We start from the raw sequence: 22,752 nt of genomic DNA on the forward strand, positions 1-22,752 counted from the left end.
GGCACCTGACAAGCTGCATTACTGTTACTTGTGCCGCTGATTTCAGTACGTTCCACCCTCCTCAATAAAATAATTATCACTCTGAATCATCCATCGCATGTCACTAGTATCCGGATATCGCTGTCCGCAGACTATGGGGGTCATTCCGAGTTGATCGCTCGCTAGCTATTTTTTGCAGCGCTGCGATCAGATTGTCGCCGCCTATAGCGGAGTGTATTTTCACTTTGCAAGTGTGCGATCGCATGTGCAGCCGGGCGGTACAAAAATGTTTTGTGCAGTTTCTGAGTTGCCCAGAACTTACTCAGCCGCTGCGATCACTTCAGCCTGTCCGGTCCCGGAATTGACGTCAGCCACCCGCCCTGCAAACGCTTGAACACGCCTGCGTTTTTCCAACCACACCCTGAAAACGGTCAGTTGACACCCATAAACGCCTTCTTCCTGTCAATCACCTTGCGATCGGCTGTGCGAATGGATTCCTCGTTAAATCCATTGCCCAGCAACGATCCGCTTTGTATCCGCAAGACGGCCTGCGCATTGAGGTGCATGCGCAGTTTTGACCTGATCGCAGTGCTGCAAAAAATAGCTAGCGTGCAAGCAGGTCGGAATAACCCCCTGTGTACAGTACACAAAGCCAGAGGGGTAAGAGTCTGCAAAATCCTCAGGGAGACTGACTGCTGTGCAAGGTTCTTCTAGAGACATCGTGGATCTGCCACAGCTATTACATATGAATAAAACACTGAGATAAGCACTAGCAAGACATAATAGTTTACAGAGTACTGAACAATACACTGAATTGAAATGTCAAACATCAAAAAAACACTTTTACATTGCGGATATTTGTCTTTGATGGGACGTAAGATTTATATGGGAAGTGAATGAGAACATTTTGAAACATTGTTATATTTGGAGACACGTTGTTGCTGCACTGAGTGACAGTGGTAACGGGACATGCTCCAGCTTAATAAATACATGCAGAAAAGCTGTGTGATTGGTCAGCACTGAGACATAGGTCTGCAGACATTAGGGCCGCTTTCATATCTGTAATATTTGTTCATTGTTCTTTCCAGGGTGTGCCGAAACCCATCGCTATTGAGCCGTGTTCCGGGAATAAAGCCGCCGTCCTCACTGTGTTCCTCTGCCTGCCAAGAGGGTTAACCGGGGTGCCTCCGCCGGGACAGTCAGGTAAGGCACTTGGTATATGGTATTATGTTATTTATGCTTCCACATAGGTCAGTGATTGCACCTTTCACTGGCTCCTCCCACCCTGCACCATCCAGCGGCCTTTCCGGCGTTGTCTGACGCCCGCACAGCGCTGAGTAAAGGGTTAATGTGAGTCCACTGTTCGACGTCTTGTCATTTTACCAGGAACACACAATAAGTATTCAGCTGCTGCAATCGCCTGACAGGAAACAGCAAGTTAATATAAATTAATGCTGATTACCAGGAATGAGGGAAAAAATGATAAATTCAATAACGCTGTGAAGGTAATGAATATTATTAGAGCAGCGCCCGCTGCGCACATGTATAGCGCAGAGCCGTAAGGGACCAGATTGTGGCTGAATTCTGCGGTGCAGATCTTACACAATGGTATTTTGGTAAATTGTGGGTTCCAGGATATTTCAGCTGAGTGACGTTTGTCAGTGGCCTGTGCAGTGACGTCAGACAGTGGGGGTGACACTGGCCGGGGAAAGGTGAGAGATGCGTCTGAGCATCATCATCTCTGGGCAGCTGCTGACATCTCCTTGTCTGCGCAACCAGTAGCGGCTTATTAAGTTAGAGGGTTACAGAGAGGAAGCATTTGCTCCTTACGTCTGCCGTCATATCCCTGTGTGTCACATCCTCCACACTGACACACAGAGCGACATGCACAGCCCTGTCACATCTCCCCACACTGACACAGAGAGAGAAATGCAGCACAGCCCTGTCACACCTCTCCACACTGACACAGAGAGAGAAATGCAGCACAGCCCTGTCACACCTCTCCACACTGACACAGAGAGAGAAATGCAGCACAGCCCTGTCACACCTCTCCACACTGACACAGAGAGAGAAATGCAGCACAGCCCTGTCACACCTCTCCACACTGACACAGAGAGAGAAATGCAGCACAGCCCTGTCACACCTCTCCACACTGACACAGAGAGAGAAATGCAGCACAGCCCTGTCACACCTCTCCACACTGACACAGAGAGAGAAATGCAGCACAGCCCTGTCACACCTCCCCACACTGACACAGAGAGAGAAATGCAGCACAGCCCTGTCACATCTCCCCACACTGACACAGAGAGAGAAATGCAGCACAGCCCTGTCACATCTCCCCACACTGACACAGAGAGAGAAATGCAGCACAGCCCTGTCACATCCTCCACACTGACACACAGAGCGACATGCACAGCCCTGTCACACCTCTCCACACTGACACAGAGAGAGAAATGCAGCACAGCCCTGTCACACCTCTCCACACTGACACACAGAGAGAAATGCAGCACAGCCCTGTCACACCTCTCCACACTGACACAGAGAGAGAAATGCAGCACAGCCCTGTCACATCCTCCACACTGACACACAGAGCGACATGCACAGCCCTGTCACACCTCCCCACACTGACACAGAGAGAGAAATGCAGCACAGCCCTGTCACATCTCCCCACACTGACACAGAGAGAGAAATGCAGCACAGCCCTGTCACATCTCCCCACACTGACACAGAGAGAGAAATGCAGCACAGCCCTGTCACATCCTCCACACTGACACACAGAGCGACATGCACAGCCCTGTCACACCTCTCCACACTGACACAGAGAGAGAAATGCAGCACAGCCCTGTCACACCTCTCCACACTGACACACAGAGAGAAATGCAGCACAGCCCTGTCACACCTCTCCACACTGACACACAGAGCGACATGCACAGCCCTGTCACATCTCCCCACACTGACACAGAGAGAGAAATGCAGCACAGCCCTGTCACATCTCCCCACACTGACACAGAGAGAGAAATGCAGCACAGCCCTGTCACACCTCTCCACACTGACACAGAGAGAGAAATGCAGCACAGCCCTGTCACATCTCCCCACACTGACACAGAGAGAGAAATGCAGCACAGCCCTGTCACACCTCTCCACACTGACACAGAGAGAGAAATGCAGCACAGCCCTGTCACACCTCTCCACACTGACACACAGAGAGAAATGCAGCACAGCCCTGTCACACCTCTCCACACTGACACACAGAGCGACATGCACAGCCCTGTCACATCTCCCCACACTGACACAGAGAGAGAAATGCAGCACAGCCCTGTCACATCTCCCCACACTGACACAGAGAGAGAAATGCAGCACAGCCCTGTCACATCTCCCCACACTGACACAGAGAGAGAAATGCAGCACAGCCCTGTCACATCTCCCCACACTGACACAGAGAGAGAAATGCAGCACAGCCCTGTCACACCTCTCCACACTGACACAGAGAGAGAAATGCAGCACAGCCCTGTCACATCTCCCCACACTGACACAGAGAGAGAAATGCAGCACAGCCCTGTCACATCTCCCCACACTGACACAGAGAGAGAAATGCAGCACAGCCCTGTCACATCCCCACACTGACACAGAGAGAGAAATGCAGCACAGCCCTGTCACACCTCTCCACACTGACACAGAGAGAGAAATGCAGCACAGCCCTGTCACATCTCCCCACACTGACACAGAGAGAGAGAAATGCAGCACAGCCCTGTCACATCTCCCCACACTGACACAGAGAGAGAAATGCAGCACAGCCCTGTCACACCTCTCCACACTGACACAGAGAGAGAAATGCAGCACAGCCCTGTCACATCTCCCCACACTGACACAGAGAGAGAAATGCAGCACAGCCCTGTCACATCTCCCCACACTGACACAGAGAGAGAAATGCAGCACAGCCCTGTCACATCTCCCCACACTGACACAGAGAGAGAAATGCAGCACAGCCCTGTCACACCTCTCCACACTGACACAGAGAGAGAAATGCAGCACAGCCCTGTCACATCTCCCCACACTGACACAGAGAGAGAAATGCAGCACAGCCCTGTCACATCTCCCCACACTGACACAGAGAGAGAAATGCAGCACAGCCCTGTCACATCCCCGTCACATCCCCACACTGACACAGAGAGAGAAATGCAGCACAGCCCTGTCACACCTCTCCACACTGACACAGAGAGAGAAATGCAGCACAGCCCTGTCACATCTCCCCACACTGACACAGAGAGAGAAATGCAGCACAGCCCTGTCACATCCCCACACTGACACAGAGAGAGAAATGCAGCACAGCCCTGTCACATCTCCCCATACTGACACAGAGAGAGAAATGCAGCACAGCCCTGTCACATCCCCAAACTGACACAGAGAGCTACACTCACAGCCCTGTCACACCTCTCCACACTGACACAGAGAGCTACATGCACAGCCCTTCCATGCCCCCCACACTGACACAGAGAGCTATATGCAGCACAGCCCTGTCACACCTCTCCACACTGACACAGAGCTACATGCACAGCCCTGTCACATCCCCACACTGACACAGAGAGAGAAATGCAGCACAGCCCTGTCACACCTCCCCACACTGACACAGAGAGCTATATGCAGCACAGCCCTGTCACACCTCCCCACACTGACACAGAGCTACATGCACAGCCCTGTCACACCCTCCACACACTGACACAGAGCTACATGCAGCACAGCCCTGTCACACCCTCCACACACTGACACAGAGAGCTATATGCAGCACAGCCCTGTCACATCTCCCCACACTGGCACACAGAGCGACATGCACAGCCCTGTCACATCCTCCACACTGACACAGAGAGCTACATGCAGCACAGCCCTGTCACATCCCCACACTGACACAGAGAGCTACACTCACAGCCCTGTCACATCCCCACACTGACACACAGAGCGACATGCACAGCCCTATCACATCTCCCCACACTGACACAGAGAGAGAAATGCAGCACTGCCCTGTCACACACCCCACACTGACATAGAGAGAGAAATGCAGCACAGCCCTGTCACATCTCCCCACACTGACACAGAGAGAGAAATGCAGCACAGCCCTGTCACATCTCCCCACACTGACACAGAGAGAGAAATGCAGCACAGCCCTGTCACATCTCCCCACACTGACACAGAGAGAGAAATGCAGCACAGCCCTGTCACACCCTCCACACTGACACACAGAGCGACATGCACAGCCCTGTCACATCTCCCCACACTGACACAAAGCTACATGCAGCACAGCACTGTCACTTCTCCCCACACTGACACAGAGCTACATGCAGCACAGCCCTGTCACATCCTCCACACTGACACACAGAGCGACATGCACAGCCCTATCACATCTCCCCACACTGACACAGAGAGAGAAATGCAGCACAGCCCTGTCACATCTCCCCACACTGACACAGAGAGAGAAATGCAGCACAGCCCTGTCACACCCTCCACACTGACACACAGAGCGACATGCACAGCCCTGTCACATCCCCACACTGACACAGAGAGCTACACTCACAGCCCTGTCACACCCTCCACACTGACACACAGAGCGACATGCAGCACAGCCCTGTCACATCTCCCCACACTGACACAGAGAGAGAAATGCAGCACAGCCCTGTCACATCTCCCCACACTGACACAGAGAGCTACATGCAGCACAGCCCTGTCACACCTCTCCACACACTGACACAGAGCTATATGCAGCACAGCCCTGTCACGTCCCCCACACTGACACAGAGAGCTACATGCAGCACAGCCCTGTCACACCTCTCCACACACTGACACAGAGCTATATGCAGCACAGCCCTGTCACGTCCCCCACACTGACACAGAGAGCTACATGCAGTACAGTCCTGTCACATGCTCCACACTGACACACAGAGCTACATGCAGCACAGCCCTGTCACGTCCCCCACACTGACACAGAGCTACATGCAGCACAGCCCTGTCACACCCTCCACACTGACACACAGAGCTATATGCAGCACAGCCCTGTCACACCTCCTCACACTGACACAGAGCTATATGCAGCACAGCCCTGTCACGTCCCCCACACTGACACGGAGCTACATGCAGCACAGCCCTGTCACACCTCCCCACACTGACACAGAGCTACATGCAGCACAGCTCTGTAACATCCTCCACACTAACACAGAGCTACATGCAGCACAGCCCTGTCACGTCCCCCACACTGACACAGAGCTACATGCAGCACAGCCCTGTCATATCTCCCCACATTGACACAGAGCTACATGCAGCACAGCTCTGTAACATCCTCCACACTGACAAAGAGCTATATGCAGCACAGCCCTGTCACGTCCCCCACACTGACACAGAGCTACATGCAGCACAGCCCTGTCATATCTCCCCACACTGACACAGAGCTATATGCAGCACAGCCCTGTCACGTCACCCACACTGACACAGAAAGCTACATGCAGCACAGCCCTGTCACATGCTCCACACTGACACACAGAGCTACATGCAGCACAGCCCTGTCACGTCCCCCACACTGACACAGAGCTACATGCAGCACAGCCCTGTCACACCCTCCACACACTGGCACAGAGCTACATGCAGCACAGCCCTGTCACACCCTCCACACACTGACACAGAGCTATATGCAGCACAGCCCTGTCACGTCCCCCACACTGACACGGAGCTACATGCAGCACAGCCCTGTCACACCTCCTCACACTGACACAGAGCTATATGCAGCACAGCCCTGTCACGTCCCCCACACTGACACAGAGCTACATGCAGCACAGCCCTGTCACACCTCCTCACACTGACACAGAGCTATATGCAGCACAGCCCTGTCACGTCCCCCACACTGACACGGAGCTACATGCACAGCCTTATCACACCCTCCACACTGACACCGAGAGCTACATGCAGCACAGCCCTGTCACACATCCCCACACTGACACAGAACTACATGCAGCACAGCTCTGTAACATCCTCCACACTAACACAGAGCTACATGCAGCACAGCCCTGTCACGTCCCCCACACTGACACAGAGCTACATGCAGCACAGCCCTGTCACGTCCCCCACACTGACACAGAGCTATATGCAGCACAGCCCTGTCACGTCCCCCACACTGACACAGAGCTACATGCAGCACAGCCCTGTCACACCCTCCACACTGACACAGAGCTACATGCACAGTCCTGTCACACCCCCACACTGACACAGAGAGCTACATGCAGCACAGCCCTGTCATAACTCCTCACACTGACACAGAGAGCTACATGCAGCACAGCCCTGTCATAACTCCTCACACTGACACAGAGAGCGACATGCAGCACAGCTCTGTAACATCCTCCACACTGACACAGAGAGCTACATGCAGCACAGCTCTGTAACATCCTCCACACTGACACACAGAGCTACATGCAGCATAGCCCTGTCATATCTCCCCACACTGACACACAGAGCTACATGCACAGTCCTGTCACACCCCCACACTGACACAGAGAGATAAATGCAGCACAGCCCTGTAACATCCTCCACACTGACACAGAGCTACATGCACAGTCCTGTCACACACCCCATACTGACACAGAGAGCTACATGCACAGCCCTGTCACACCCTCCACACTGACACACAGCTCCATGCACATTCCTGTCACACCCTCCACACTGACACAGATAGATAAATGCAGCACAGCCCTGTCATAACTCCTCACACTGACACAGAGAGCTACATGCAGCACAGCCCTGTAACATCCTCCACACTGACACAGAGCTACATGCACAGTCCTGTCACACCCTCCACACTGACACACAGAGCTACATGCAGCACATCCCTGTCACACCCTCCACACTGACACACAGAGCTACATGCAGCACAGTCCTGTCACACCCTCCACACTGACAGAGAGCTACATGCACAGCCCTGTCACACACCCCACACTGACGCAGAGCTACATTCACAGCCCTGTCACACCCTCCACACTGACACAGAGCTACATGCAGCACAGCCCTGTCACACCCTCCACACTGACACAGAGCTACATGCACAGCCCTGTCACACCCCACACTGACGCAGAGCTACATTCACAGCCCTGTCACACCCTCCACACTGACACAGAGCTACATGCAGCACAGCCCTGTCACACCCTCCACACTGACAGAGAGCTACATGCACAGCCCTGTCACACCCTCCACACTGACACAGAGCTACATGCACAGCCCTGTCACACACCCCACACTGACGCAGAGCTACATGCACAGCCCTGTCACACCCTCCACACTGACACAGAGAGCTACATGCACAGCCCTGTCACGTCCCCCACACTGACACAGAGCTACATGCAGCACAGCCCTGTCACACCCTCCACACTGACACACAGAGCTACATGCAGCACAGCCCTGTCACGTCCCCCACACTGACACACAGAGCTACATGCAGCACAGCCCTGTCACGTCCCCCACACTGACACACAGAGCTACATGCACAGCCCTGTCACACCCTCCACGCTGACACACAGAGCTACATGCAGCACAGTCCTGTCACACACCCCACACTGACACACAGAGCTACATGCACAGCCCTGTCACACCCTCCACACTGACACAGAGAGCTACATGCACAGCCCTGTCACACCCTCCACACTGACACAGAGAGCTACATGCACAGCCCTGTCACACCTCCCCACACTGACACACAGAGCTACATGCAGCACAGCCCTGTCACACCCTTCACACTGACACAGAGAGCTACATGCACAGCCCTGTCACACCCTCCACACTGACACAGAGAGCTACATGCACAGCCCTGTCACACCTCCCCACACTGACACACAGAGCTACATGCAGCACAGCCCTGACACACCCTCCACACTGACACAGAGCTACATGCAGCACATCCCTGTCACACCCCCACACTGACACAGAGCTACATGCAGCACAGCCCTGTCACACCCTCCACACTGACACACAGAGCTACATGCAGCACAGCCCTGACACACCCTCCACACTGACACACAGAGCTACATGCAGCACAGCCCTGACACACCCTCCACACTGACACAGAGCTACATGCAGCACAGCCCTGACACACCCTCCACACTGACACAGAGCTACATGCAGCACAGCCCTGTCACACCCTCCACACTGACACACAGAGCTACATGCAGCACAGCCCTGACACACCCTCCACACTGACACACAGAGCTACATGCAGCACAGCCCTGACACACCCTCCACACTGACACAGAGCTACATGCAGCACATCCCTGTCACACCCCCACACTGACACAGAGCTACATGCAGCACAGCCCTGACACACCCTCCACACTGACACACAGAGCTACATGCACATCCCTGTCACACCCCCACACTGACACAGAGCTACATGCAGCACATCCCTGTCACACCCCCACACTGACACAGAGCTACATGCAGCACAGCCCTGTCACACCCTCCACACTGACACACAGTTGGCTATAAGACTATTTGCGGAGCGTGTCTTCCGGAACTGCATGCACACAACTATTGGTGATGCAGAGCCATACGCGTGACAGTTACATCTCCATTTCTGACTGAGGTGATACTGGACTGTCATGGGGTAACCTCGGGAAGGCAATGCTCAATGAGGGCATGCCGTCGGAACTGCTGGCTGGGAAGTAGTCATTTCGTCGGCAGCCCATAAGACAGTGCATCTCCGTGCACCTGAATAGCCACCGCCCAGGAACCCCAATAAATTTCTGTCACTGTGCGTCTCAATCGCTACTGCGACTCCGTGTGCACATTGCGGGACGCATGCTTTTTAGCTGCTCAGATGCAATTGAAAGCCATCAACCATTTGTGTGACATACGCCCTGCTTACACCCGTCTCTGCATCAGGTGTGTGTGTGTGCGTGCGTGCGTGCGTGCGTGTGTGTGTGTGTGTGTGTGTGTGTGTGTGTGTGTGTAATCAGAGCAGTAAATTTAGATATTTTTGTGACCTCTGACATGAGGGTGAGTGTTACATATTGCGTATTGCAGTGGGAGAGAGCGCTCTGTGGGCTCTGTGTGTGGTTACAGCTGTCCGGGACATTACAGAGCAGCGTCCTGATCATGGCGTATTGCAGTGGGAGAGAGCGCTCTGTGGGCTCTATGTGTGGTTACAGATATCCGGTACCGGGACATTACAGACCAGCGTCCTGATTATGGCGTATTGCAGTGGGAGAGAGCGCTCTGTGGGTTCTATGTGTGGTTACAGATATCCGGTACCGGGACATTACAGAGCAGCGTCCTGATTATGGCGTATTGCAGTGGGAGAGAGCGCTCTGTGGGCTCTATGTGTGGTTACAGATATCTGGAACCGGGACATTACAGACCAGCGTCCTGATCATGCTCCCGCTAAGGGGGGCTGCTGCAGTGCTCCCCCCGATTTCTTAGTAGGCTTATGTAGTGACACTGCCACAGAACACAAACATGCCAGACTTGCACAGGAAGGTCGGCTACAAAGGAACAGCGGGCACCCAACCCTTTGTTTGATCCTTTAAACACTAATTTCTAGTTACATGAAGTTGTGACTTGTAATCTACAATTATTCCATAAAATTGAGTATTTCTTCCAAGTACAGTCACACAGCGTCCGTCCCTCACTAGTCTGCAGCGATCAGTGCAGGTGTCACGGACTGTGTTTCTTTGTAGCAGACTTATACAGAGTATACAGGTATATGACTGCTGGTCTCTTACACAATAGCTGTGTGGCCGTAGACCCCCCAGCCTGTCACATGTGTAATGGCGGCCACGGCACTGAAGGGGTTAACCCTCAGTGTCCGGTGCCATTTTTCGACTGGACAATAGGCGCTTGGTGCCACTTTTAAAAATGCGCTGGCGCTAGGCACCATCTTTAAAATGTGTAGGCGCCAGGCGCAAAGCATTTGAAAATGTTTTAAAAATTTATTTTATGTGTACGCTGCGGTCCCGGACCTCTACGGCGACTGCGGCAGTGAGTAACCCCCGACTCGCTGGCATGTGTGTGCGCCAGGGGAGAAGGGGGAGCCGCTGCAGCCGGGAGAGTAGTCCCGGGGCTGCAGGCCTGGGTGTGTGCCGCCACTGGGGGCCGGGGGCCACCGCTCCTGGCGCCTCAGCGCTACAGGAGAGTGCTGCTCGATGCCGCAGCTCGGACCTCCGGCTCCCGGTGTGCGGTGCCAGAGGAGGGAGCCACCGCCGCCCAGGATGCGCCACTCACTAGGGGACCGGGCTATCCGGCTTCCTATGCGGCAAGCGGTATGGAGACTGCCCGCATGCTGGGAACCGGGATAGCCGGCTCCCAATGCAGCCATTAAAGAGTTAAGTTGGCGCTGCAGCCAGGGTGATTTTCCTGGGCTGTGGACCTAAGGGAGCCGAGCGCTGGGCACAATAAAAAAAACAACAATGTATTTTAAAATAAACTAATATGTTGTGCTGTGAGGCACTGCAGTGCCTGGGTATGTGGAGCCTGTGCAGGGCACAGGCTCAGGGTATATTTAAGCATCAATGTAAAAGTGTATTTAAATGTATTTTAAAGTGAAATGCACTTACTTGGTTGTATATCCCAGGAGGGGGGAATCCATTGCTGTGCAGGCTGTTGGATTCCTCCAGTCCTTTTCCCCAAACAGAGAATGCCTTCCCTTCTAGCCTCCCACATGAAACTAGCATGAAGAGAGAGAGAGGAGCAGCTCAGCTTTAAAACAAGCCGAGTGGTTTTCTGGAGCTCCGTAGGAATCACCCTCTGTGGGCAGGAAACCCTGACCGGGGATCCAGGCTGCCCATATCTGGAGCCCGATTTCAGGCTGCAGATGGTGAGCTGGGTCCCAGGGCAGCTTCCTGGAAGTAGTTTAGGCAGGAAACCCCCAAACCCCCCCCCCCCCCAGCCTAGACTGAGTATCACCAGGGCGGATACCAGCCCTCCAGGATGGGACGGTCAAAGGAGAGTCACCAATCCCCACTGTCCATAGTGACCAAGGCATGCACAGCGCATGAGTTAACAATGATTGCATGAGAACAAGAGGGTGGGCTTACCCCCTGTGGGGTATGTATTGGAATAAGATAAAAAGAGGAGGCCTGTGAGCCTCCAGGTGTAATATACCATTTGCACTCTGCTGTAAACATCTTGCTGTATCGCTGTTGCCCCTAGCAATAGGGAAGAGTCTTTTTTAAGACTATTTGGGCAAATAAACATCATCTGCCTCAAGACGACCGCTTCATCGTGTGACCTACAAACATACCTCCATTTCCCAGCTGTCCAGGGTACACCCAGCGTCTCCAAGCTCCGCCTCCCGCCAGCTACTATGCAGAGGCCTAGTCAAGCAACTAGTGGGGATACGTCAACACCACACAGGTGTGGTAAGACAGCGTGTCGACGCATACAGAGCAGAACCGTGGTTCCAGATGCCACGGTAACAAGGAGTCTGGTGGTGGCAGCATAGTACCCGCCCACTGCGCAGTGGGTGAAGTCAGTAACAGGTGGTTACCCCTAATTGGCCAGGTCCCGTGTGACCTAAACATCCATTCTGTGACTGGGGCGGGGCACGTGGCAGGGCAAGGGCTTTCGTACCGAACCGTCCAGTCACTAGATGATGTGATGTGTTATGCTGTGTGTCTTTCTTCACTGAAGTGGGCAGAGATGACTGGAGGCAGCAGGAAGCCACAGACTGAGAGTTATATAGTGACAGGAGCAGGGTCCCCAGCAGCACAGAGTATATCAGGAGATGAGTGATGTGTCAGTGAGGACAGGGCTGCATGTGATGGCGCAGTGACATGATGTGAGGAGGGGAATGGAGGCAGCAGGAATCCACAGACTGAGAGTTATATAGTGGGAGGAGCAGGGTCCCCAGCAGCACAGAGTATATCAGGAGATGAGTGATGTGTCAGTGAGGACAGGGCTGCATGTGATGGCGCAGTGACATGATGTGAGGAGGGGAATGGAGGCAGCAGGAATCCACAGACTGAGAGTTATATAGTGGGAGGAGCAGGGTCCCCAGCAGCACAGAGTATATCAGGAGATGAGTGATGTGTCAGTGAGGACAGGGCTGCATGTGACAGGGGCAGTGACATGATGTGAGGAGGGGAATGGAGGCAGCAGGAAGCCACAGACTGAGAGTTATATAGTGGGAAGAGCAGGGTGCCCAGCAGCACAGAGTATATCAGGAGATGAGTGATGCGTCAGTGAGGACAGGGCTGCATGTGACAGGGGCAGTGACATGATGTGAGGAGGGGAATGGAGGCAGCAGGAAGCCACAGACTGAGAGTTATATAGTGGAAAGAGCAGGGTGCCCAGCAGCACAGAGTATATCAGGGGATGAGTGATGTGTCAGTGAGGACAGGGCTGCATGTGACAGGAGCAGTGACATGATGTGAGGAGGGGAATGGAGGCAGCAGGAAGCCACAGACTGAGAGTTATATAGTGAGAGGAGCAGGGTCCCCAGCAGCACAGAGTATATCAGGAGATGAGTGATGTGTCAGTGAGGACAGGGCATGTGTCAGGTGCTGTGACATGATGTGAGGAGGGGAATGGAGGCAGCAGGAAGCCACAGACTGAGAGTTATATAGTGGGAGGAGCAGGGTCCCCAGCAGCACAGAGTATATCAGGAGATGAGTAATGTGTCAGTGAGGACAGGGATGCATGTGACAGGGGCAGTGACATGATGTGAGGAGGGGAATGGAGGCAGCAGGAAGCCACAGACTGAGAGTTATATAGTGGGAGGAGCAGGGTCCCCAGCAGCACAGAGTATATCAGGAGATGAGTGATGTGTCAGTGAGGACAGGGCATGTGGGAGGTGCAGTGACATGATGTGAGGAGGGGAATGGAGGCAGCAGGAAGCCACAGACTGAGAGTTATATAGTGGGAGGAGCAGGGTCCCCAGCAGCACAGAGTATATCAGGAGATGAGTGATGTGTCAGTGAGGACAGGGCATGTGTCAGGTGCTGTGACATGATGTGAGGAGGGGAATGGAGGCAGCAGGAAGCCACAGACTGAGAGTTATATAGTGGGAGGAGCAGGGTCCCCAGCAGCACAGAGTATATCAGGAGATGAGTGATGTGTCAGTGAGGACAGGGCATGTGGGAGGTGCAGTGACATGATGTGAGGAGGGGAATGGAGGCAGCAGGAAGCCACAGACTGAGAGTTATATAGTGGGAGGAGCAGGGTCCCCAGCAGCACAGAGTGTATCAGGAGATGAGTGATGTGTCACTGAGGACAGGGCTGCATGTGACAGGTGCAGTGACATGATGTGATGAGGGGAATGGAGGCAGCAGGAAGCCACAGACTGAGAGTTATATAGTGGGAGGAGCAGGGTCCCCAGCAGCACAGAGTATATCAGGAGATGAGTGATGTGTCAGTGAGGACAGGGCTGCATGTGACAGGGGCAATGACATGATGTGAGGAGGGGAATGGAGGCAGCAGGAAGCCTCAGACTGAGAGTTATATAGTGGGAGGAGCAGGGTCCCCAGCAGCACAGAGTATATCAGGAGATGAGTGATGTGTCAGTGAGGACAGGGCTGCATGTGACAGGAGCAGTGACATGATGTGAAGAGGGGAATGGAGGCAGCTGGAAGCCACAGACAGAGTTATATAGCGGGAGGAGCAGGGGCCCCAGCAGCACAGAGTATATCAGGAGATGAGTGATGTGTCAGTGAGGACAGGGCAGCATGTGACAGGGGGCAGTGACATGATGTGAAGAGGGGAATGGAATGAGAACTGCAGGGGGGCAGATGCAATTTGCAAGAAGAGTTAAAAGATTTGGGAGGGGTCTGTCCTGGCTCAAATCATAGGTGTAAGGTGTGGTCCTGGGGTGCCCACATCGCACACCCTGCACCCAGGTAATTATACTTACCCCTCCGTAGCCCAATGGCAGCCGGTGCTGCAGACATAAATCATAGTAAAAATTGCCCGCCACGCCCATTTTGCTGGTAATTTGTGCATGTGCGATAGAGATGTCTATGGGAACAAGGCATGGGCGCCATGGTCCTGGAGACCTGTGCATGCATAAAGCCAAAGTCTACTTGCTGCCGGAGAGGAGGGGGCCTGTATGGAGCCTGAAAACAGGCCACCTCCTCTCTTACATTGCCCCTGGCTCAAATCTAAATATCAGTGTGTGGGCTACATGCAGAAGCAGCCGGTATTTACCCTGCATGCAAACAGAATAAATGCATTTCATGGAACGATGCAGCTACTTGTAACCTCAATGATGTTGTATTCCGTTACGTGTCTCATTTGCAGATTGTAAGCTCTTGCAGCCAGGACTTATACCATATGTCTCTAGTTAATGTAGGTTTGTTATACGTCCCTACTGCACCAGAGAATAAAGCCCTTCACAGTCATATCTCTTGTCCACTCAAAGATTGCGGGTCTGTGGTGTGTGCCCCCCCTTCCCGCCTGCTGCACGCACTGTTCTTTGAAATGTGCTGACGCCCAATCCAGGCCGCTGCGCGGTGACAGACCTGGCAGCGCTCTCCGCTGTGCGAGGAGCGATCTCTCAGAACTGGCGTCTGGTGACTTCTCGTCTCCACATTTCCCACAGCAGACGCGCGATTTCAAAGGGAATAATGCATAGTGTGTTTTGATATGAAGTATTTGGGTTTGTGAGAGAGAATTATTCTAAACATGTATTTATTATCTCACACATCCACAAGCTGCTGACATTATATCAACACTTAGGGAAGTTCTGCCGTGTTGTGCGGAGTATACGGAGGGAGACACGGTGCCTGCTCCATCTGTGTGTACCCTATGTGACCATCTGTGATGGCTGCGTCTCACCACGATATAAGCGCCACCCTGTGCACTTGGCGGATCACGCCATGCTTTATGTAACAATATAAATACATGTGCAGTATAAAACATGAATATATTCCGTGCGGCCATTAGTGTCATTAAGGATCTGCCTTACACCCCTGCTCCAGCAAGCCTGGTGCCTCCAACAGCAGCATCACCCAGAACCCCCATCCGTGCTGGGCCACCTCACTTGTAGCCTACATCTTAGCCCACCTGGGCTCCAATAAAATATTAATAGTAATCTTGGTCCAGTGCTGCTCCCAGCCTCTGTTTGGCCTCTCGCACTTTCATCCAGCCTCGTAACCTTTAAACGTGCCCGTAAACCTCACACATACACTCAAACCTCCCACCTCTACTATAGCCTCTGCATTCCTCATCTCACTCCCCCCTGTGCCCACCTACATCACCTCTAGAATGTAAACTCTTAGGAACAGGGGCATCTCTCCTTTGTTTGCTTTACATCTGCTCTGCCCCCTTTGTACGGCGTTATGGAGCGCTAGTGGCATGGCACTGAAATGGTTGTTAGAGGGCAGGTTCCTCTGTGTGTGGCCCTGGTATAAAGTGTGCAGCTTGTGCCTGGGCAGAGGGCATACAGGGTGGCGATGTGGGCATGCAGTGCTTAGCAGGGTAGGGCCTTTCACCTCACTCCCTATTATCTGTGAGAAACGCAGGAACTGTTCTGCGCTGCATACAACCTGCAGTATGTGTAATATTGATATTTATGGAACCCAGGTGCAGAGCTGGGTTGATATTATGGCACTTACAGTCTGTATACTGTAGAGAAAGTCACGGTCAGCCCTCGTCCAGGTTTTACAGCTCCCTCTGGACTATATATAACATTCTCGTGCTTTGACCTGACCTCTCGTTGTAAGATAGAACAGAATATACTGGCTGTTAATCTGCCTCCTGGGGACTGATTGGCAGCTGGGAAAATATTGGGAGAAGAACTCAGCGTATTATATAATCATCATATCATCATTTTAAGGCGCCACAAGTATACATCACCAGACAGTCAGAGATATAAATCTCACACGGGACATACTGCACAGGACACATACAGAGCAGGAGGAGAATGGTGGTGCAGGCGTGAGACGGACCTCCTGAGAACTCATGGTCTATTGGCAGAGGACAGTACTGAGACAGTGGGTGCTAGTGGGACATGGACAGGGGACTAGACCTTGTAGATCATACAGAGACCGTAGTATCAGGTGAGAGTTGGACATGTTACAGAGATGACATAGGTCATGAGCAAAGGTAAGGGGGAGTCTGGTCAGGCAAGTGTTCCCTACATGGAGAGCAACACCAGGGAAGTCTTGGAGGGGTGAGAGGTGATTGGCAAAGAGGAGGGGAGGGGGAGGTCAGAGGCAGATCTAATATGGCGAGTGGAGGAGAGGCTGAAGTCAGAGGTACAGTACATCTAAGAGGAGGAGAGACAGAGGTCAGAGGCCGATCTAGGAAGGCGAGAGGAAGAGAGGCGGATGTCAAAGGAGTTGAGGAGGAAGTCAGAGGTAGATTTAAGAGGACAAGTGGATAAGAGGCAGAGGTCAGAGGTAGATCTAAGAGGGTTAGAGGAGGAAAGGTGGAGGTCAGAGGTAGATCTAAGATAGTGAGAGGAGGAGACAAGGAGGACAGAGGTAGATCTAAGAGGGTGAGAGGAGGAAAGGTGGAGGTCAGAGGTAGAACAAAGAGAATGAGAGAAGGAAAAGTGGAGGTCAGAGGTAGATCTAAGAGAGGGAGAGGAGGAGAGGCAGAGGTAGATCTAAGCGGAGGAGAGGTGGAGGTTAGAGGTAGATCTAAGAGGGTGAGTGTAGGAAAGGTGGAGGTCAGAGGTAGATCTTAGATTGTGAGAGGAGGAAAGGTGGAGGTCAGAGGTAGATCTAAGACAGTGAGAGGAGGAAAGGTGGAGGTCAGAGGTAGATCTAAGGGTGAGTGGAGGAAAGGCAGAGGTCAGAGGTAGATCTAAAAGGATAAGTGGACAAGAGGTCAGAGGTAGCCAGTGGCCTAGCAGGGCTCTAATCCTGGGGAACCTGCTGTGCTGCCCCCCAGCAAGTGGCACCCCTAGACACGTGGCTAATGGGAAATCTACCACTGCATCCGAGCATACGCCCCTATCCCAATCCAGGCTGCCAGTATGTGTATGTGACGGGTACTGTGCATTGCAGCACACCCCACGCTGCTGTCTGTCGGGTGTGGCTGCCTTTATGCATATCTGAGAAACCATCTCATGCATGATCAGCACATTTCAGTGATGCCCCGTCAATGGAACATTTGCGTCTTTTCTCCCAGATTAATAGTTATCTGACCCTGGTGTATATATTACGTCACGTATAACAATTAGGGAACAGAGGGGTTGTCTTTATGTTAGGTGTCACCATGACGTCCTGTATTTCGGTTAGAATATGTGATCTGAGCATTGCATGCGGTAGCTGAGGTCCATATATTGCTGAGGTGAGAACCGGGCAAAGCTTAGAGTTCATGCAGGTACCTCGTCCAGTGGTACAAAGTCTCTGTACGGAATGAGGGTCATGGACCTCCCTGACCTACCCAGGATACGGAGCTTCATCCTCCTGTATCCTGTGCCGTAGTGGTTCAGCTATCACGCCACCCAGCCGTAGGTTATATGGCAGCTTCTCACTTTCCCAGCTTTGTAAATAAGAGAGCAGGCTGCGACACCTTTGCACCCCTCTACCCCATGTGCTACAGATCTGTCCCCATACACTGTGGATTCAGTAGCGCCATACATACCCTCTCAGTGCACCAGGTCCTTGCTGCGGCGAGTGTCCTCCTTGCTCAAATTGTGCTTCTTATTCACATAAATGAAACCACCTGGAATGGCAAAGCTGCTTTGCTACACTGCACAATATGATGTGCGACGTTTGTACATGTGTGTGCGGCTCAGCCTGACTCCATACAAAGTGCTGCGATGCAGCAGCTGCGGCCTTTCCTCACGTTGCGTGCCGTTGTGCTTTGTACGTGTGGAATACCAATTCCTGTGCGGTTACAGTCGCAGCCCGGCGTCTCACGGCGAGCGGCGTTTTGCTGCATCTGCGATGCTTCTCCTCTCGGAGCGGCTCAGTCGTGTCGCATGGCGTATTCACGCTACGTGTATTATGACGCATCAGAGTATTGACCGTGAAAGGTGTTTGCGAATTGCACATGCTACCTCGCTGCCTGTCAGTTACTGCGCTATAACCTGAAGCGACAACCTCCCGTCTACAGACCACATAGCGGGATGTCTCACTAATGCCCCAGAACGGATCAGCAGGCGTCTACAGAACAAGCGTGAAGCTGGGCCCTTCTGCCCCAATTATCCACACTGCAGAGTATTACATCACCGCAGGACGGTGAGAGATGCTGCAGGCCGTCATGCCTGGTTAGCCGGCCCAGTATCGCCACCATCCGTGTCGCCTTCCCGGCTCTTCCCACCTGATCCTTTCTCTCCGATTTCATGCTGGGAATGGGAGATGTGTAATTATGCGGCCGTATAATGGACCTTGTGTCTTGTCTATAACATGATCTGCCAAGTGCGGGGGGAGAGGAGAGTGTACAATTGCTCCCAGATCTGGGTGGTCACGTCTCACCTCTGTCTGTGGTTCCGCAGTCGTCTGTACAATCATCTTTCTTGCAGACTGACCAGAAGTCTCATTTCTGCCGGCGGTGCTACATGTTCTCCCTTATTTTGGAGCCAAAGGGATGATTAGCTGTGTCCCAGCGGAGCTGTCAGCACAACAGCCTCTGCTTATCCAGCCTCAGTACGCCAGTGAGCCGCCAGGCCCTGCGTAACTCTGCTAGCGTCTGGCTTTTTTTTTTGCCGGAAAAGCAACTCCAGGAGAGGGTGCTGGTTAATTTGATATGCAACACTTGTATGTTAGTGTGGCTGAGCCTGTATACGGAGCACAACGGAACTTGTATCGGAATGAAGCTGGGGCTGTTACATTGTAGCACTTCATGTGCAGACTCAGAGACTCGGTCGCACACAGATGTACAAGTGTCATGTATCAGCGCAGTCTCCTGGTGTATCGCGTTGCAGCAAAGGTGCATTTTTGGCAAAAAATACACCCAATGCCAGCAGAGTATCACGGGAGCTGGCGCGGTGAGAGCGGCTGTTTGGTGCACGTGCAGCAGTGGTGCATGAGGACACATCTGTAGTAAAGGGGGCTGTGATCTATACACAGAGGAGGCAGTGGGGGCGATATTCAGCTTATCACTCCACTCAGTGATGCCCCAGAGTCCTTGCATTAATCTACACAGCGCTATGTGTAGGCGACGGGTGTAGTAATAAGAAGTGATGCATTAGTGATGGTCTCAGTGTATAATACAATCATGTCTGGGCGTAATGCAATCCGTTGCGATTGAATCTGCCCTCACCAGTGTACTGACTACAGCTCCCCCTGCAGGTGCCTCTGTGTAAGTGCCGCCCTCACTAGTGTACTGACTACAGCTCCCCCTGCAGGTGCCTCTGTGTAAGTGCCGCCCTCACTAGTGTACTGACTACAGCTCCCCCTGCAGGTACCCCTGTGTAAGTGCCGCCCTCACTAGTGTTCTGACTACAGCTCACCCTGCAGGTTCCTCTGTGTAAGTGCTGCCCTCACTAGTGTACTGACTACAGCTCCCCCTGCATGTGCCCCTGTGTAAGTGCCGCCCTCACTAGTGTACTGACTACAGCTCCCCCTGCAGGTGCCTCTGTGTAAGTGCCGCCCTCACTAGTGTACTGACTACAGCTCCCCCTGCAGGTACCCCTGTGTAAGTGCTGCCCTCACTAGTGTTCTGACTACAGCTCCCCCTGCAGGTGCCTCTGTGTAAGTGCTGCCCTCACTAGTGTTCTGACTACAGCTCCCCCTGCAGGTGCCTCTGTGTAAGTGCTGCCCTCACTAGTGTACTGACTACAGCTCCCCCTGCAGGTGCCTCTGTGTAAGTGCTGCCCTCACTAGTGTACTGACTACAGCTCCCCCTGCAGGTACCCCTGTGTAAGTGCTGCCCTCACTAGTGTTCTGACTACAGCTCCCCCTGCAGGTGCCTCTGTGTAAGTGCTGCCCTCACTAGTGTTCTGACTACAGCTCCCCCTGCAGGTACCCCTGTGTAAGTGCTGCCCTCACTAGTGTACTGACTACAGCTCCCCCTGCATGTGCCCCTGTGTAAGTGCCGCCCTCACTAGTGTTCTGACTACAGCTCCCCCTGCAGGTGCTTCTGTGTAAGTGCTGCCCTCACTAGTGTACTGACTACAGCTCCCCCTGCAGGTACCCCTGTGTAAGTGCCGCCCTCACTAGTGTATTGACTACAGCTCCCCCTGCAGGTGCCTCTGTGTAAGTGCCGCCCTCACTAGTGTACTGAGTGCAGCTCCTCCTGCAGGTGCCTCTGTGTAAGTGCCGCCCTCACTAGTGTACTGACTACAGCTCCCCCTGCAGGTGCTTCTGTGTAAGTTCTGCCCTCACTAGTGTTCTGACTACAGCTCCCCCTGCAGGTGCCTCTGTGTAAGTGCCGCCCTCACTAGTGTACTGAGTGCAGCTCCTCCTGCAGGTGCCTCTGTGTAAGTGCCGCCCTCACTAGTGTACTGACTACAGCTCCCTCTGCAGGTGCTTCTGTGTAAGTTCTGCCCTCACTAGTGTTCTGACTACAGCTCCCCCTGCAGGTGCCTCTGTGTAAGTGCCGCCCTCACTAGTGTTCTGACTACAGCTCCCCCTGCAGGTGCCTCTGTGTAAGTGCTGCCCTCACTAGTGTTCTGACTACAGCTCCCCCTGCAGGTGCCTCTGTGTAAGTGCCAGGCTGCAGAAGAGCAGCTTGTAGTTCTTCCAGCGATTCTAGGAATCACCACACTGAGGAGGTCTGGCATTGCCGGGATAATCTCTCTCTCTCTCTTTATAAGTCACATAAAAGCTACCTGCTTTGGAAAATGAGGCTCAGAAGACAAATGTGCGCTTTATATTTTTATGCCTTGTGACAGCCTGTAAAAGACATTTGTCAGCCCTCCAGATGTTGGCAATAAACCTTCAGAGCAGCGTGTGAGGATGTGTGGATGAGCGCGGGGGGCTCGGTGCGCGGAGGGGGGAGCTGCAGGCTGCAATCAGTCACTCATCCGTGCTACTTGCAAACATACATTGTGCACGACAGCAGCGCGGGGGGCAGTGGCAATGCCACGCAGCGTATATTACCTGTATAAAGCTCCGGTTCCTGCGGTGTAACAAAGCCACATCTAGCACCGCTTTCTACATTCCCTGTAAAGAACTTCAAATAATCTCATTTAAGAAAAACTCTCACGTGAATATTTCTGCAATACGTACATCTTATGCGTCATTCGCTGCTTGTTCCACTGATGATGTAACATATGTACAGTATATAGTAACGTATATCACGTATTGCTGGTGGTATGACTGCAGATCAGTAATGATGTAACATATGTACAGTATATAGTAACGTATATCACGTATTGCCGGTGGTATGACTGCAGATCAGTAATGATGTAACATATGTACAGTATATAGTAACGTATATCACGTATTGCCGGTGGTATGACTGCAGATCAGTAATGATGTAACATATGTACAGTATATAGTATATATAGTAACGTATATCACGTATTGCCGGTGGTATGACTGCAGATCAGTAATGATGTAACATATGTACAGTATATATAGTAACATATCACGTATTGCTGGTGGTATGACTGCAGATCAGTAATGATGTAACATATGTACAGTATATAGTAACGTATATCACGTATTGCCGGTGGTATGACTGCAGATCAGTAATGATGTAACATATGTACAGTATATAGTATATATAGTAACGTATATCACGTATTGCCGGTGGTATGACTGCAGATCAGTAATGATGTAACATATGTACAGTATATATAGTAACATATCACGTATTGCTGGTGGTATGACTGCAGATCAGTAATGATGTAACATATGTACAGTATATAGTAACGTATATCACGTATTGCCGGTGGTATGACTGCAGATCAGTAAT

General features: G+C 52.6%; 1 protein-coding gene across 1 annotated transcript in view; it reads left to right on the plus strand.

The window, feature by feature from the left end:
• ATRNL1 (attractin like 1) overlaps window positions 1-22,752 on the plus strand; it is a 1,127,078-nt gene that overhangs the window by 1,071,390 nt on the left and 32,936 nt on the right. The window contains exon 28 of the mRNA XM_063963337.1: window positions 1,068-1,182. Within this exon, the coding sequence (XP_063819407.1) occupies window positions 1,068-1,182 (115 nt within the window). The remainder of the gene's footprint in view (window positions 1-1,067; window positions 1,183-22,752) is intronic.

This window comes from Pseudophryne corroboree, chromosome 3 (genome assembly GCF_028390025.1).
Source record: "Pseudophryne corroboree isolate aPseCor3 chromosome 3, aPseCor3.hap2, whole genome shotgun sequence".
Classification (NCBI taxonomy): domain Eukaryota; kingdom Metazoa; phylum Chordata; class Amphibia; order Anura; family Myobatrachidae; genus Pseudophryne; species Pseudophryne corroboree.